The 17880-nt window shown below is 38.3% G+C and overlaps 1 protein-coding gene and 1 long non-coding RNA gene across 2 annotated transcripts; both read right to left on the reverse strand.

The window, feature by feature from the left end:
• Window positions 1-2392: 2392 nt before the first annotated feature.
• Window positions 2393-3924, reverse strand: LOC104225059 (uncharacterized). The gene is made up of 4 exons (XR_710502.2): window positions 3845-3924; window positions 3287-3429; window positions 3015-3148; window positions 2393-2456 (listed from the first exon to the last, which is right to left on the reverse strand). It is a non-coding gene; the product is annotated as an uncharacterized lncRNA (long non-coding RNA).
• Window positions 3925-5392: 1468 nt separating this feature from the next.
• LOC138885925 (uncharacterized) lies at window positions 5393-6544 on the reverse strand. The gene is made up of 2 exons (XM_070166929.1): window positions 5988-6544; window positions 5393-5816 (listed from the first exon to the last, which is right to left on the reverse strand). Exons 1-2 carry the CDS (start codon window positions 6542-6544, stop codon window positions 5393-5395), a joined length of 981 nt encoding a protein of 326 aa, XP_070023030.1.
• Between the last annotated feature and the right edge of the window lie 11336 nt (window positions 6545-17880).

A 17880-nucleotide genomic window follows, 5' to 3' on the forward strand; every position in this document is an offset into this window, starting at 1 on the left:
ACTTTGGTGAAGTACATAAACTGAATGGTATCAAAAGGACAATAAATATTTTAATCGGCAAATTTAGGAACATCTGTTTTAGGACAGTGATTTTTGATGAGTTTTAGGATTGAAAAGTTAGTTAACATGTATTGTTGGTCACTGAATAAGCTATTTTGTATGTCTTATATTTTTATGTTAACATGAGAATTATGATTTTCTTATTTCCCATCAAGAGAGTTCCATTTCCAAGACTTGGCGAAAACATAATTTCTTCTTTCAGGTTTTCTATCAGGATGCTAACATAAATTTCTTATTCTTTAGCATGGAGTGCATAGTACTATTTAAGTAAAGAGAAGAATGAATGTCTTAAAGCTTAGGCTGAAAAGATTTCTTGATCACTGCCGTGAAACAATATCCTTTACCTTGAGATTCTCTGAGGTGATCTACAATGACTTTATATCTTTGCATCCGAAATGCAGTACATGGCGATGAAAGAATTATTAAGTGTCTTGGTCAGTGTACTAAAAGACCAAGTAAAAATGAAGCTGGCCCTTAAGATCCTGCATTATAGCCTTTACATTATAGTAGCATTTACAGGAACCAATTTGGAACTCCAAAGTTTCCCCCCTTCTTAAAAAATCTCAAAGATTTTTTCCTTTCACATGTCCTTTCACCTATCTAACATCCTCCGATAATGACCTAAAGCCATAGAAGTAGCAAAATTATCCAAATGGGCAGTTGTAGAGCGAAAATCATATTTAACAACTCAAAACCATATGATTAACGTCCACATTCACTTTAACAAAAGTGAAATTAAACCTGAAGAATGGCCTCATATTTTATCAAGAAAGGATTTCACAAGAATGATCAAGAAAGGTGGTGAAAAATGAACCATGTGTCCTATAGATTTCCAAATAATATCAGATAAGCTAACAGAAACTTAATATAGCAAGCAAAGGCAAATCATTGGCAGTCAACACTTTATAGAACTTTTAATATACAAAAAAAGAAAGACCAAAAGCTTATAATGGTAAAGGTTATAAACTCGTACATGATCTCAAAATTCTAGTAGCTCAAACTGAATATTTATTGATATTTCTTGTGCTAACTAATATAAGAAAAAATCTTAATGCTTATACTATATTAAAAAAAGCCATCACATCTGTATAATATTATCAATAGATCAGACAACAGAACATCCAAGATCATGCAAAATAAATAAAGCATAGGTCTATCTCTGAAGTGTAAAAAATGAGCACATGCATGCACAAAATAATAATATCAATCAAGAAAAAGAAGCAGAGGGAGAAAAAAAATGATAATCACTTATGTGAACCCATTTGACTGGGCATGGAGTTTAAGAAAGGAGAGAAGACTTTGGATCTTGTGGTGTAAAATGAGGCACATATATTTTGTGTGACTATGAATCATTGTGTAAAGGTAATTTGTTTCCAAATAAGGAAAGGGGTCATTCTTTTTGGCACAGACTAAAAGGGAAATAGGTTCACATAAATTAAAACGGAGGGAGTATCAGACAATATTTGGTTCATAACTAAAGTTAAAGCAGCACTATAAGACCCGTTGTTATGAAACTGACATCAATTATTCAAAAGAGAACATGCGGGTTCAATATTCGGATTAGGCATCCATAAAAGCTCAAAATAAAACAAACAGAAGCAGAGAAAAACATGATTAGACAAATGAATTACGAAGAAAGGAAAATTTCGTAGGGAGCGAGGAAAAACCGCCCAAAATAAAAATACTTACAGGTGGATCAATGAAAGAGGTTGAGAGGAACAAAATAGAAGAGGGGAGCAGTGAGTAAAACTGTGAAATGAACTTGATGAAATTCTGGTAAGGCGTAGAAACCTACAAGCGGCTGCCATGAAACTAAAGATCAGTGGAAGAAGCAAAGAAGAAGAAGGTACTCATACGAGTAAACGAATTTTGCAGCTGTTTATCCTTATTGAAAAATGGCTATATTTTGTGTAATGAAGATTGTGATTATAATTATATTGCAGCTCAAGCAAAATGGATTCTATTTTGTTTTTTAACTTTAAAATCAGGAGAAAGAGTAGTAGTAGTAGTAGTATGGATTGTTTAAGGTATCAAATGTTGTAACTACACGAACAACACATCTCAGACTTAAAGCTTCTATGTCAAAGCAAGTATGTAATTCTAAAGGAGTTAAAACTTACTTGCATCAATTACTGTATCTTCCTTGAAAGATGAAATTACAACTTTGTAAAAGGAGTCAAAGTGGGAGAACATTTCTTCTGCGAATTTTCTCCTGGAAGAATCCTATGGCAGTGAGCACACAAATTGTGGGACGGCAAAGTAGGAAAATCTCAAAGAAAATCTTATCAACAACTTACATCTGGGAAAAGTGAAGGTCCTTCAAAGTTACTGTCAATATATCTAATTAGATCCATACTCTCTCCCTTAACTTCATTGTTGAGTTCCAATGATGGTACCTGTGCAAGAAAAGAAATAAGTTCTCGAAGCTGCCTTGGGATGGAAAAGGCGAGCACATGGATCAGCACAACAAAGTGACAGTGAAGTGTGATGCAATGAACAAATGTGTATATTGTCACCTAAACCTGTGAGTTAGCTACCGTCAGCTAAACAGGTGAAGTGTAATGCAATGAACAGGTGTGTATATTGTAACTTAAATATGTAATGTTTTTCTACTGTAATTTGCAATCTTCAATAGCACTTATATACACTATCTGCTGCAAGAGATGCACTGGCAAAGATATGATTTAAATAAAAAAGAATACAGAGATTTGGTCAATGCCGATATTTAATTTATTCTATGGCAGGAAAAAATGTATGTATGTTCACGAGAGACATTAAGTGCAATATGTTCATCTCAGTTGAGAATATTTTCAGAAGTATATTTTGCTGGAGTGTTTCCTTTAAGTTAATATTTATTTGAAATGCTTGAGAGAAACTTAAAAGGAAAAGAGGAGCAGGACGAAGGTCAAATCTCCATTTCCACTTCGTCACTAAGATTATGCGGTGAGATATACCTGCTGAGTGTCCCTGTCCATCAGGTTTAGGTTTCACAAGTTATCTAGTGGCTTCCTTTGAAACGTTGCTAGCTTCCGGAGGAGCATTCATCAATGACTGAGGTTCCATCTTCTCCTTGTAGCGTAGCCTGCATCTGATGTAATAACATCTATCATTATCTACAAGAATAAAATTCAATAAAAAATAACCGCTTCAATTGTTTATAGAATCATTAGAAATAAGCGCATGTTACTAAGTCAGACAATTCCTTTGGCAGTAGTTATCAATATACCATCATATTTGAGTCAGCAAGTTTCGATGAGTTGCATCTTCTAATTCTTGTCATTCAAGCAAGTTGTGTGTATGATCTATCAAATAGATCTTTACATCTGCATGATGTATGGTATCTGTTCGTGCAACAGTAGTCTAAGGCACCTACAAAGCAACTGATCATCAATTGAATGAGAAGTAAAAACTAAATTGAAACAAATAGGGAAGGAGAAAACAATTTTACCGACAGAATAACAGGAACCAACTATTATGAAAACTAAAAGGGAAAAAAGAGAGCATATCGAGTTCGTAGACATGTGAAACTCTAATCATGTTTTTTCTATTTTATGTTTGTTACTGTCCACTTCTCTTCTTCTCCTTTCATATTCTCCTCTTGCTGTTCGGGCTTTCAAAAAATTCCCAACACAACACAGAAGGCAGTTTTTATGTGAAGGACAAAATAATATAAAATAAAAGAATAATGTCTCATCATCAATATTTATTGAGCCTTCTGTATTCGTATTCATAATTGCAAGGTTTCAAGTATTAGATGCATCTATTCAAGAGGAAAGTCACTTACCTAACAGTTGATGCTCTGTTCAAGCAGTAGTACAACTTCAGAATCTGTATGGAAGGATTCAGGAAATCGAGAAATCTCAGTAACCATCTAAATGATAATAACTTAACTTTTAAAGCGTTGATGATCAATTTTTTGCAAAATATTGATCAGTTGTACCAAATCTCAAACAAATTACTGTTCATAGTATAACTGTCAATTCACAAGAGGGACGCTTCAATAATTTCATCATATACTATATTATGTGTTGTATGATTATCGTTGCTATCAGGTATTGGTGGTCGGATCAACATTTTCACTGCACTTGAGTTTTTTGCTCGCGATAAAGCAACATAAAGCTGATCATGTGAAAAAACAGGCTCTCGCAAATAAATTCCAACAAAATCTAATGTTTGACCTTGAGCTTTATTAATAGTCATAGCAAAACATAATCTAATCGGAAATTGTGTTCTTTTGAAAGGAATAGGTAGTTTATCATCTTGTGAAGACAACAATGGTATTCTCGGAATAAATACGTGCGTGTTTTTTGAATCACCACTTGCAATTTTTGCGCTTATGACATGCCTCTCAAAATTACAACATATAAGTCGTGTACCATTACATAAACCTTCCCAGGGGTTTAAATTCTATAGCAGCTGGGTGTAAGTCAGTTGGGTGTAAAGTATGCAAAAAATCTTCATATTGACTTTGATCGGTCGTTTCAATAGTTTCATCAAACACTACATATGCTCTAGATTCACCCAAAAATTGGGTTATGAGCATATCATTTATTTCGTCAACAAAATCATTTTGTAGTTGTTAAGATAACACGAGAATTTGTCGAAGACATATCACAAGTAGATGTATACAAATCCGGATAGGTAATTCTAAATAACAGATTCAATAATTCTTTTTCACTTATAAAAGGAATAATGAAACAATCAGGAATTTCAATCTTACCTTGAAAATTTAGTTTTTCTTTTCCGCTCCCTATTCGCATCAAATAGTCACAAAAAGCAGGATCCGTTCTTGCTCGCATGTTTACTGATAATCGCAACTTTTCAAGATGGTTCCAAATTTCATAACATAATAAACTTTCTTGTATGAAATCTTCTTTTTTTTCCACTTCGAATAACTGGAAGAGTTTGTCTAAAATTACCACCAAAGACGACAACTTTTCCACCAAAGAGTGTCTTTGTTTCCATTAGATCTTTCAGTAGTAAATCAAAAGCTTCTATCAGTTGTTTTTTTGCCATAGATACTTCGTCCCACACGATTAGTTTGTCATCTCGTATCAATGATGCAAGTGAACTTTGCTTACTGATATTATAAGAGAAATGTTCATCAATATCAATAGAAAATTTAAAACGGGAGTGAGCAGTTCGTCCTCCTTGAAGAATTGAAGCTGCGACACCAGATGTTGTTGTTGCTACAGCTACAAATCCTTTTTATCGTACAGTAGCCAATAATGCGATACAAAAATGTTTTACCAGTTCCTCCGGGACCATCAATAAAAAAAAAAGCTCCACACTTATTCTTAAATATTCTATCAAGGATTATATCATATGTTTTTCACTGATCATCGTTCAATTTTGTTTCTAGTAACAAATCCTCTTCTTTAACAATTATATTTCTTTCAAAATGAGAATCTTGAGCCTCTATTGCAGTAGAAGAAGCTAAAATTCTTTCTGGTATGAGTGTAAATTCATTTATGTCATGACCCATTGAATGTAGAATGTCATTAATATGGTTTAAGGCCATATGATGAATCTGTTTTGCATTTAAGTTTGGCAAAATCTTGAAGTCTTCGGACATAGAATCTTCAAATTGATTCCAAAGTTCTTTCGGGTTAGCAGGATTACGATATACAAGAAGTGTGGCAAATAAACGTCTCAAACTATAAGGCATCTGATATCTTACAGCTTCTGACATACAATCAACTAAGTTATTATCACATTGTAATAAGCCTCGGTTTTTTGCTGCTTCTCTAAATGTACTGCAACATACTCCATTTACGGTTAGCAAATGTTGGTATGATTTTGGTCTTCTAATATTCATTAATAATAATCTAAGATAGTATCTTTCTCCTTCTATTGGATGGCATGTGACTATACGTCCAATAACTTCACCTTGTTTTCAATGTGTCCACATTCTATATTGTTTGGACCATACAAAGTATTTCGGAAATTCCTTGTAGAGTAAATTTAACTTCTTTGCATCCTTATTTTCTCTGTTCATCACAAAGAACTCTGTCAATATGATTTTTCTGATCATGGGGTTATTTACAATTGAATTTATCGTCTGTGTGCTTTTAAAAGAGACAAATTGTTGTCCATCAAGATGTAGCTGAAGATGGTAAACAGATGGAGTCATTTCGCTAATCGGAAAACCAAATAAACACCAAGTTGCCTCTGGTGGAGAAACCCATCTAGCAGATTGATATTCTTTGATCTCATCTATTTCAATATTTGGATCATCACCATGTACGAAAAAAGCATTTTTATCATGTCCTTTACAAATAAGTATATAACAAACTTCAACATTAATATGACAGTTAAATTTGCTCAATAGATATGGATTGTAAGGAACGACCCATGAATTGTCAAGAAATTGGCTTCTAATATTTGCAAATTTACCGTTATTTCGCCTTTTATAAATTGGGTATCCATTTTTCCCTTTATATGTGTGAGCACGTGATTTTTGTCCTACATGAATTACTCCCATAAATTCAAAACAAAATAATTTCTTTTCATTATTTGCATTTTTTGTGAATTTTGTGGCATTTTCTGATAATTGTTTGCATTTGTCTATGTATTTTTATATTTGTTTAATTAATGAAAAATAAAAAATATCACGTATTAAATTTAGGGTTTAATTATACATTGTTTAGATAAACTAGTAAATTAGTTTGTTTTATAAAATATGAAAATCACAAAAAAAGTAGTTCATTTTTTTCATTTTTACTCTTTAATTTTGAATTTTATGGTTTTCTTTAAATTTAGGATTTAATTAATTATTTCAAATACTATGATGAGTGATTAATTTCAATTGGGCAGGTTAATTTAGTTTATAAAATTAATTTAGGATTTTATTTTTAAGAAGGATTTGAAATTGAAAAAGAAAAAGAATTGAAATAAAAGGAAAAACCGATTTTTCGGCTATTACAATTGAGTTTGTCCCAGACCCAAGTGTTAAACACCCCTCAACCCAGCCCAATACCCGTCCCCTAACCCGGTCCGCCCCACCCTAAAGCCAAACGACGTCGTTTCGTTAGGCTTGATCTGAGCCATTGATAGTTCCTAATCCAACGGATCGGAACTGATTCCCCCTATATATAAATGTCCTAAATGAGCCTACCCCCCTCTCATCATCTCTCTAACCCTTCCGCTTTAGAGGTCAAGTGTAACCCTAATCCGCCGCCCCTATTTCCCCACCGTCTCAGCCCGGCGGCGCTGGCCCAAACCGCCTCAAAATCACACCACAGAACCACCCTGACCCCCTCTTCCCAAATCCCGGGTCAATTCCCCTCGAATGTTGCCCGAGCTTCTCGAATCTTGAATCAGAGCTTGACCCTAAAAATTCCGAATTTTCCAATTCGGGGTTTCCTCAAAGTTTTAGGTTCATTCTGATGGTATCCGTGTGTTTTGATAAAAAAAAACACACGGTTAGTCTCAGATTGAGCCAAGAATCTGAAGGTTCAAAGATCCATCACCACCTTTTACGGTCCGAGGCACGTTTAGGTATTTCCATTTTTCTTTTGTTATTTGTTCTCCAGTTTTACTCCGTTTGTTTTTCTTCTTCTGAACTCCTTTCCATTCTGTTTAGTTCCTGAAGGGTAGTTTTTGTGATGCATGTTAGTTTTAAGAAAACCTTTTTCTTTAATCAGTACAATTAATCTGTTAATTAGATTAGTTCCGATTTGTTAATTTTAGTTCATCATTTGGGTTTGGAAATTGTTCGAATTGCTTCTGTTCTTTTTTGCCTCAGATAATTTGGTTTTGATTTGGGCCTGGGGTTTGTATCTTTAGGTTTCAGGCTCATTGGGTTGGATTGGGCTTTGAATTAACTCAACCCAGGGTCAACTTGACCCGTATTTGGTTGGAGGGCTAATTTTCAGGGTCATGGGGGGTAGTCTAGGAAATTGGCCTAGGGAATCTCATGGTAACTGAATAGGGAAGCTTCTAGGAAGCTGGGGTGGGGGGCTATTTTGGATTCTGAAAATTAAACTAAGGGCACCTAGGCTAAAATGAAAACTTCAGAAGGGGCCAAGTGCAAACTTGATTTTCTTTAAGTTACCCTAATGGCCTGCCTATAAAGGCATCCTAACTTGACACTCAAGTCAAGGGAATTCAGAGATAACAAATCCAGAAAAAAAAACATCTGAAAAGTTTAATGAAATCACTATTTCATTGAACTTCTCCTGTGATTTTAGAAGTTTTCAATTTCTGAAACAATTTCTAATTCATCTGGGGTGGAAATGGATTGAATCTGGGTTTGTAAAGGTTTGGTTTGAAGTTTGCTGGATGATTGTTCGATTGAACTGTTTTTTTAGACTGTTGCATATCATGTTTCTGGTTTGAAATTGGTTTTACTGGATATTTCCTGCTACTGAAGTTCTGGTTCTGTTGTTGCCTACTATTCCCTCACCTCTTTTCCCCTTTCAAATTCCAGGTACATGTTCTTGAGACTCATACAATGTGATACTCAAACTGACGATTTGAAATGGAAACAGAATCCTGAAGTTTTAATAGTAGTCTAATGGTCCATAGCCTAATCTCATTTCCTTTATGAATGTCTTCTGATTCATGTTCTTCCTACATGTTGTATGTTCACTTTAGGATTGAATATGGTTCTGTTAAAGCGTAGGTGATTCAGAATACTTTGGACCATACATAGTATGTGTTAAATGAGCCATTAATTGTATCTTATAACTCATTATGGAATTTAGGTGCAAAAGACTGCATTAGAGCTATCTTGTTGTATGATTAATTTAAGAGGATATGGCATATGTGTTATGCTTAAATAACATTATGGAATAGCTAATCAAATGGGGTATATTAGCTATTGGATGGGGTTGAAATTTGTCAATACATGTTTCACTTGTTAATTATGGTTGTTCGCATTAGCCTAAATTCGATAATGAGTCTATGACCATTAGTATTTTTTTTAAAAAAATGGTTCTGAGTTCATTGAGCTTTGGGCGGTGAGGTCTCTTGCAAAGAAAGTGACCTGTTGTTGATACATGGGCTTACTTTTCGAGCCAGATCTGAGGCTGGCCCATTTGACGCCAGTTATGGTTTGCTCAGTTTGTTTGGAGGTGTGTCTTTGGACATTCATACCATGTTAAAAGTTTGGGCTCAATCTAGGCCCAAAATCTTAAAATGCAGTCGGAGGTATAAAACGGTAAACCTTGCATCATGCGTTTTGCTTAACTGGCCCAAGCCCTCATCGTTACAATTTGGTTTAACCCGGTTTCGTGGATTTGATTCGCTAATTTCCTATGCCTTTTAATCAGTTAGCCAAGCCCTTTAATAATCAAGGCAAGCCATACTATGTAACATGAATAGCCTATGATCCTCCAAATGTAATTTGAATTCCCTTTTAAAATTAGATTTGAGGTGTGCCACGCCAAACAAAACTCTTGAAATGTGTGGCCCTCGCTTAATTGTTTCTTTTAAAGTCTTTAAAGTTCGAGGCGTGCCATTTAGCTAATTTTTATGGCCCCCGCAAAGTTGCTAATGCGTAGTTGCCCTAGGCGCGCCATTTTAATAAAGTTACATTCCTAAATTCGGGTGCACATTTATGTGACCCAAATCCAAATCCCATCAATATTAAAATATGTCAAAGACCACTGGTGCATTTATGTGATGTGGTTCAAGACGTGTTTTAGCAACGTTGCAATCTTCTTAAAAAATGGTTAAATGCGGTTAATTAGTTACAATTGTATCATAGGCTAAACATGTACTAAAATCAGATAATAGACCAATTATAACAGTTGAGCGACCGTGCTAGAACCACGGAACTCGGGAATGCCTAACACCTTCTCCCGGGTTAACAGAATTCCTTACCCGAATTTCTGTATTCGCGGACCGGTAATAGAGTCAATCTTTTCCTCGATTCGGGATTTAAACCGGTGACTTGGGACACCATAAATTATCCCAAGTGGCGACTCTGATTTTTAAATAAAAATAATCATGTTTCGATTGTCACTTAAATTGAAAAAACTCCCTTTACACCCTTATGGGAGTGTAGGTAAAAAGGAGGTGTGACAGCTCTGGCGACTCTGCTAGGGACGAACCCAGAATCTCTGGTTCAGGGTTCAAGAATTCGAGCTTAAAATAATTGTTATATTTGGCTTTGTTTATTATCTGGTTTTATTACATGTTTGGGCCTAATGTGCTAATTGTTGCTTTTTACCACTTTGATATTATCTGAACTGTATATATAAACTGCTACGAAACCCCTCTTTTCTCCCTCATGAGAAGTGCACGCTGGTCGTGACTTCTTTCTGTTAGTGTCATATCCCAAATAGAACAAGGTTTGGACAAGTTGCAAAGCTGGATGATCTTTTGGTTACCGGTACGCAGCCCCCCTCGGCTCGAGTTGTCCGCTCGGGTAAGCCACGTCTAGAACAATAAACCCATGTTTTAAACCTAGTATAACAATACCTCATGTCGGATCCCTAGTAGGAACGTTTGTTTGCATCATGTGCATTTTGACTTTGGAAACTCAACACAGGGGTTGGGTCTGTCTAGGACAGGTGCACCCGAAATAAAAAGACCATCCCGATGCATCTTACTTGATACTTGCGCATTTATTTGCTTCGGATTTGCATGCTGACCGACTTTGGAATGAAAGGAGAGAATTTGGGAAAGAAATAGCAGTGTAGAGGGTTAAGGGAGTAAATCACCTGTTTAAAGAAAAACCAGTGTCCAAATAGCGCTGAAACTCTGCCGAATCTTTTTTGAAAATGAGAAAAGAGTTTTGTTTTCGAAAATAGTTCATTTTATTTGCCCGAACTACGCCAGTTTGATTCTCACCGGATGTGAGATACGTAGGCAACCCCCATCGGGTCCAACTTCCTTTTTTGCAAAAATAGCCCAAAAAGAACAAAAAATTTATGTTTATTGCAAATAAGTAAGGTGATGCCATTCTTGTTAAAAATAGCCAAATGTCCTTCAAAACGGCGTCGGAAGGCTGTTTTTGCAAGAACAGCCAACTTTAGTCACTTTTAAAGGTTTTGGTTGGTTAGCCGACACAGCCTTAAAATCTTCATTTTCGAAGTGCTGAAAGGCCGTATTGACAAAGCCGGATATTTTTGTGAAAATTTTGAAGAACAAAATGGTCATTTTTCTTGAGTCAAAATGAGTCATAATTTTCTTTTAATAAAAATCACCCTAATAAATGTGCAGAATGAGTACGAGTCCAAGTTTGCCGATAACAGTCATGAACAAGATCCTTTTGGAGTTGCATATGTGGTGGGAGGATCTGGGAAAATCGGAGCTAGATAAAGTCAATCTACATTTGGGAGGTCTCACCGGGTTGTTGAAAATCAGACATAGAGGAGATATCATAAAGGCTTTGGTTACGTTTTGGGACCTGTCCCATAACGTATTTCACTTCTCGGATTTTGAACTCACTCCAACTTTGGAAGAGATATCAGGTTATATGGGAAGTACTGAGGGCTGAGACATAAGTATCTGATCGCTCCAAGAGCCGTTAACTCTCACAAATTCATGGTTTGTTAAAGATAAGCAAGGGAGTCGCGTACGCCGAGTTGGAGGGTGGTTTTTCCACTCTACGCTTTATATATCAGAGGTACGGGCATGTAGGAGGGTTCAACGATCCGAAAAGCGGGGTTTGTAGCAAAGGAAACCGAACAAAATGGGATGAGCACAGGCGTTTCGCCTTCATGGTAGCTTTCCTAGGCCTTGTAGTGTTTCCCTGAAAAGATGGGAATATCTATTTGCGGGTGGATGGAGTCGTCAAGGTCCTGATTACCAACGCCAAGAGCATTCTTGCCCCTATGACAGTGTCTGAGATATATCGGGCTCTCACAGCATGTAAAGCTGGGGCAGATTTCTTCGAGGGATGCAATTTGCTGTTAGAAATGTGGATGATCGAGCACCTGTGTCATCGCCCTTAGTATATGAGTTATGGATCTACAAAGAAAAAATGCATTGAAGAGTTTGACACAAGGATTTCAGGGTTCAAGCTGCCAGAGGGGTTTGGAGATTGGGTATCCCGCCTTCGTTCCATTACTGAAGGACAAATAAAATGGACATTGGGTTGGCTTCCTGTTGAAGAAATTGTGTATATGCCCGCTACTGGTCCTTACTTCCTCCTGATGGGTCTGCGAGGTATTCAACCTTACGCTCCTTACCGGGCGATGAGACAGTTGGGAAGGTGTTAGGTGATGCACCCAGATGAAGATCTTAGTGTTTATGCGGTCGAGGCTAGTTCTGACTGTCAATTTCATGAAGAAACAGTTCGTTCTATTTGGAACGAATGCCAGTATTTGACGGTGAACACTCGAGTCCGTGACCTATCTAGAGGCAAAGTCTCACTCGCCTAGCTTGCCTGGTATAGAAAGAAGAACACTCCAAGGGCTTAACCAGAAAGACCAGCCAAAAAGCCTCACATTCAGGAATTCGTTGAGGCGTCGCAAGAACAGTGGGTTTGGTTGGCCAAGGAGAATAAGTACAGGGCCACAATAGGAAAATTGGAAAATCAAGTCAGAGAACTTCAATTCGAGAATAGCTTGCAAGTCGTGGCGGATGAAGGAGAAAATAAAAAGCTATCCAAAGAAAATGAGGCCCTTCGAGCCCAAATTCAGAAAATGAAAATAGCGGCAAAAAACCCCGCCCGAAGTGCCAAAGATGAAAAACTCATAGATAACCTGAGGCAGAAAGTGAATGATTATAGTTTTGATTTGAACAAAGTAGAAAGTGAACTAGCCAAGGCTCTAAAGCAATTGACTAAAAACGCAGATGAATGAGCACGCCTGATTAAGCAGTTGAAAGAAAGGTACGACAATGAGGTCGCATGATTAAAGAAAAGGGTTATCGCCACGGAAAACAAAATGATCAAACAGGCTAAAGACTTCAAGGTTGAAAGAGAGCATATTATACAACATTAGCACAATTAGAAATAGATTTGCAACGACTTCAGGAGCAGAATCAAGTGGCCGAGCAAACTTTGGAGGCTAAGGCCTAGCAGATCGGGCGTTTGTTACAAGAAAAGGGTGTCATAAGAGAGAGAATTAGAAACATCGCCGATTACATTGTTATGAAGTGCCAAGTCTGTGAGGATATGACTCGCACCACCTTCTTCGCGGCAATAACGACATTTGTTAAGCAGATAATGAGTGACTTGGACCGACTTCAAAGGGATCTTGCATATAGGCCCGCGGCGAGACCGAATGATGTCCCGCGGGCACTAGGAGCATTGATGTATTCATGATTTTTCATTTGAGTCTGTATTTCCTTTTCTGTATGTCAGTTGTGTCTATATTTTCTTTCTGCTGAAGTCTGTCATTTGTTTTCGAGTCTGCATTTTCTTCTTCTAAGTATGATAGTTTATTTTGGAGTCTGTATTTCGTCTTTTCATCAGTGTTTGTTAGTTTCCCTTGGAGTCTGTTAGTTCTGAGTCTTTGTAATCAAAGCATTTGCTTTTATGAAAATTGAAAATCCCAAAAAATGTTTTATTATTTACTTTCACACTTATCTCCCAGAACTACGCTCGATCTGATTCATGCGGTATCATGATACATAGGCAATCTCCATAGGATTCGACCATAACCAAAAGAGAGAAAAAAAAAAGAGAAAAGAAAAGAGGAAAAGAAGAAAAACGAAAGGAGAGAGGAAAAACAAGAGAGAAAAGAAAAGAAAAGAGAGAAAAATAAGAAAACTAAGAGAAAGAAGCAATGGCAAACCTAGAGGGAATTAGGAGGATGAAAACAAAGAAAAGCAAAGGCCGGAATGAAAAGAGAAAAGGGAGGAAGTTGCAAATGGAAAAGCCGGGATGACGCAAGCAGCCGATCAAATGCATAATAGAAACGGTTAACTGCTTAGGTGCACTCATTCCCCAAATGTGCGGTTACCAATTTGTTAAAACCCTAATCACTAACAAAGTTGTTGTCAATATATTGAGTTCAGGCAGGTGGTTAGCTGATTGGCATTCTGGCAACTCACTCATACAACACCCGATCAAAAGACAGGCTAAACATGGCCAACCAAGAATTGGAGGCAAGTATTGTTAACCCGTCAAAAGAGGTTAAAGAATTGGATGTTAATGCGATGAAGGAAGATATGTATAAGTTAAAGCAGTAAATGGCTGAAATGTACCAAGCTTGGGCAAAGGGGCATCCGGCACCGGTTTATCCCGCCAACCCTGCGTATATCCCACCATCGGCCCAACCTCAGGAGCCTCCCACTGTGAACTCATCTCCAGCCTTTCCCCTCTACCAACAATGCTATGGCGCCACTTCCCATACTTATCAAGCTCCACCACCCAAACAAGTCTCATACCCTCCTCTACTAGTCACTCCTATTTTTGTGGCACCTCCACCCGCTACATTACACTGATCTTCCAGTGAACCTATATTCCAGACTCACGACAACTAGTATTATTCCCCTGAACCCACCTTCAAAGTCCCGGAACCATGTTCTTACACCCCTCATTTTGATCTCATGGTAGAGACCGAGAAGCCACCAAAAATCCCGAACATGAGGAGATGATTAGAAAGGTCAAAAGCTTAGAACAATCATTCAGAGATATGAGGGGGTTGGGGGTCAAGTAAGTGTGGCCTGTAAAGATTTATGTTTGTTCCCAGATGTTTAGTTATCACAGGGTTCAAAATGCACAAGTTTGATCTGTACAACGGGCATGGTGACCCAGTAGCACACTTAAGAGAATTTTGTAGCAAGATGAGAGTAGCGGGCGGAAGAGATGAATTGCTGATGGCACATTTCAGCCAAAGTTTGAGTGGATCGGCATTAGAATGGTATACCAGACAAGATCACAGCAGGTGGTACATATGGGATGATTTGGCCTAAGCCTTCGCTTGCCATTTTCAGTACAATCTTGAAATTCTCTCGGATCGTCTGTCATTAACAAAGATTGAGAAAAAGCCCGTTGAGAGTTTCAGAGAGTATGGATTCCGTTGGAGGGAACATGCCGCGAGGGTTGACCCTCCAATGAAAGAAAGTGAGATGGTTGATTATTTCTTGCAGGCTCTGGAGCCCACTTATTTTGGTCATTTGGTGTCACCGGTGGGCAAGTCCTTTAATGAGGTTGTAAAAATGGGAGGCATGGTTGAGGAGGGACTCAAGTCCAACAAAATCATGAGTTATTCAGCAATCAAAGCGACCACCCAGGCCATTCAAAATGGTATTGGGGGTGTACTCGGGAAGAACAAGAAAGAGGACGTTGCGACAATTGAGTCAGGAGCTTGGGTCGGATCCAGGAACCTTCCACGTTACTACAACCTACCTCGACCCTATCACCAAACCTACCCCCACACTCCATATAGCCCACCACAACACTATTACCCACCGCCAGATCCCCATTTTTCTATCCATCATGCACAAACCTATACCCAACCCCTGGTCACGCACAATGGCGTACGCCAGTTCCACAAAATCCATAACCAGCTCCCCAAAATACCTATCCACCCCTAAGAGCCTACAAAAATCCCCCTGGAACAGGTTTTTAGCCTAATCAAGCCTTTAAGAATGAGAGGTTGCAGAAACAGAAGACTTTCACTTCATTGGGAGAATCATATACTAGTCTATTCCACAAATTGAGACAGTTGGGTATGTTGAATCTGATCGAGGCTAAACTGCCAAATCCCCCTCCCAGAAATCTTGACTGCTCGGTGAGTTGTGAGTATTGTTTAGGGACCCCGGGTCATGACAAGAGAAATATTGGAAAATGAAAACAGCTATTCAGGAGATCATTAATACTAATCGAATTGAGGTCCAAGCCCTGGAGGCACCCAATATCAACCAGAACCCGTTGTTGGCTGAGATTGTGCATAAGGGAGGGGAGACTAAGAAGCCTTCGCAAACCGTCAAGATGATTCGGGCTAGTGAAGCCAAGCTGGGTGAAAAGTTAACAAGTGTGAAGTCTGTGATCAATTTAAATGGGGCAAATAATGAACCATCTGTGAAGGTCAAGAAGGGGTCCTCAAGTGACGTTGCAGGAAAACATGAAAGAGCAAAAGTGGTTGTGTCAGGAGTGACGAACAAGCCTGTAGTAATTATGAAGGGCGCCCGCACAGATCCTGTCATTATCAAACCGGTAACTCAATTATTGATAGTCAACAGCAAGGCAGTCCCATGGAATTATGAATGAGTGACAGTGACTTACAAGGGGAAAGAGGTTAAAGAAGAAGTGTGTGAAACCCATGGTTTGACTTGATCGGGGAGATGCTTTGCCCCCGAAGAGTTGACCAAGGAAGAAGCAGAGGAATTTCTGAGAAAGATGAAAGTGCAGGACTATTCCATTGTGGAGCAGTTAAGGAAGACACCGGCTCAGATCTCGTTATTGTCATTATTGATCTATTCAGACGAGCACCATCGGGCTTTGATGAAGATCTTGAACGAAGCCCACGTTCCTGACAAAATCTCAGTAAACCACTTGGAAAAGATATCTAACACGATATTTGAGGTGAACAGAGTCACCTTTTTTTATGATGAGTTGCCCATGGAGGGTACTGAGCACAATAGAGCCCTCTATCTGACGGTGAAATGTGAAGATTCCGTGGTTACTTGGGTACTGGTTGACAATGGTTCCAGTGCAAATATTTGCCCTCTTTCCACTCTGAACAAGTTGAAGGTGGATGATGAAAGAATTCACAAGAATAGTATCTGCGTTCGGGGATTCGACTGTGGAGGGAAAGATTAAGTCGGGGACATAGTACTCGAGCTTACAATAGGGCCAGTTGAATTTACTATGGAATTCCAGGTGCTCAATGTGGCTGTTTCTTACAATCTGCTGTTAGGTCGACCTTGGATTCATGTTGCCAAAGCGGTCCCATCCACTCTGCAGCAAATGGTTAAGTTTGAATGGGATAGACATGAAATTGTTGTGCATGGCGAAGATAATTTGTGTATTCCCAGTGATGCCATTGTTCCGTTCATAGAGTTTGAAGATGACGAGGGACCATGGGTTTATCAGGTTTTTGACATGGTAACAGTAGAGAAAATTCCTGAAGGGAAGTGTGTGCCGACCCCAAGGGTAGCTGCTGCATCAGTCATGGTAGCCGTTGAAATGTTGAAAAATGGTTTTGTACCGGGAAGGGGTTTTGGTGCATTTCTGCAAGGTATCGTATAGCCGGTTTCTCTTCTTAAAAACTTGGATACATTTGGTCTGGGGTTTAATCCCACAGTCGCAGACGTGAGAAGAGCCAGAAAAATGAAACATAGAGCATGGGCCCTTCCAAAGACAGTCCCGCGTCTTTCCAGATAATTTGTCAGGCCTGGTACCAGAAAGCGCCCAGTGACGACGGTTCCCATTTTGGTGGTTGATATGGATGGAGATTTGATGGAAATGTTCGAGAGGATATTCGACGAAGTGAACACGGTGGAAGCTGGAGAGGGTTCTAGCAAGGCGGATGTGCAATTAGTTGGGCCCAGTGCAAAGATTAACAATTGGGAAGCTACTCCTCTCCCCACCAGGAAGGAGTTTTGGTAGTTTGCTTTGATTTTCTTTCAGTTTATCTGGATTATCCCAGGGTTGCAGTTCAGATTCTATGTTTCATCCGTTTGGATGTATAAGCCTTGTTATCTCTAATTTTAATAAAATACAATTTCCTTTTTTCTCCCTTCCTGATAGTTTTATTTTTGTTTTGCTTTTCTTCCTTGTACAGTTCTTGTTATGCTGGCTTCAATGATATGACATGCATGCGGAATCTCCGACCCAGTCTTAAAAGCCAATATAATTCTGAAATAGTAATTCAAGAAAAAGAGCATGATGTTGAATCGGAATATGACGAGGATGAAGCCTTTGAAGAGATTAGTAAAGAATTAAGTCATTTTGAAGAAAAACCTAAGCCT

This window comes from Nicotiana sylvestris, chromosome 2 (assembly GCF_000393655.2).
Source record: "Nicotiana sylvestris chromosome 2, ASM39365v2, whole genome shotgun sequence".
NCBI lineage: Eukaryota > Viridiplantae > Streptophyta > Magnoliopsida > Solanales > Solanaceae > Nicotiana > Nicotiana sylvestris.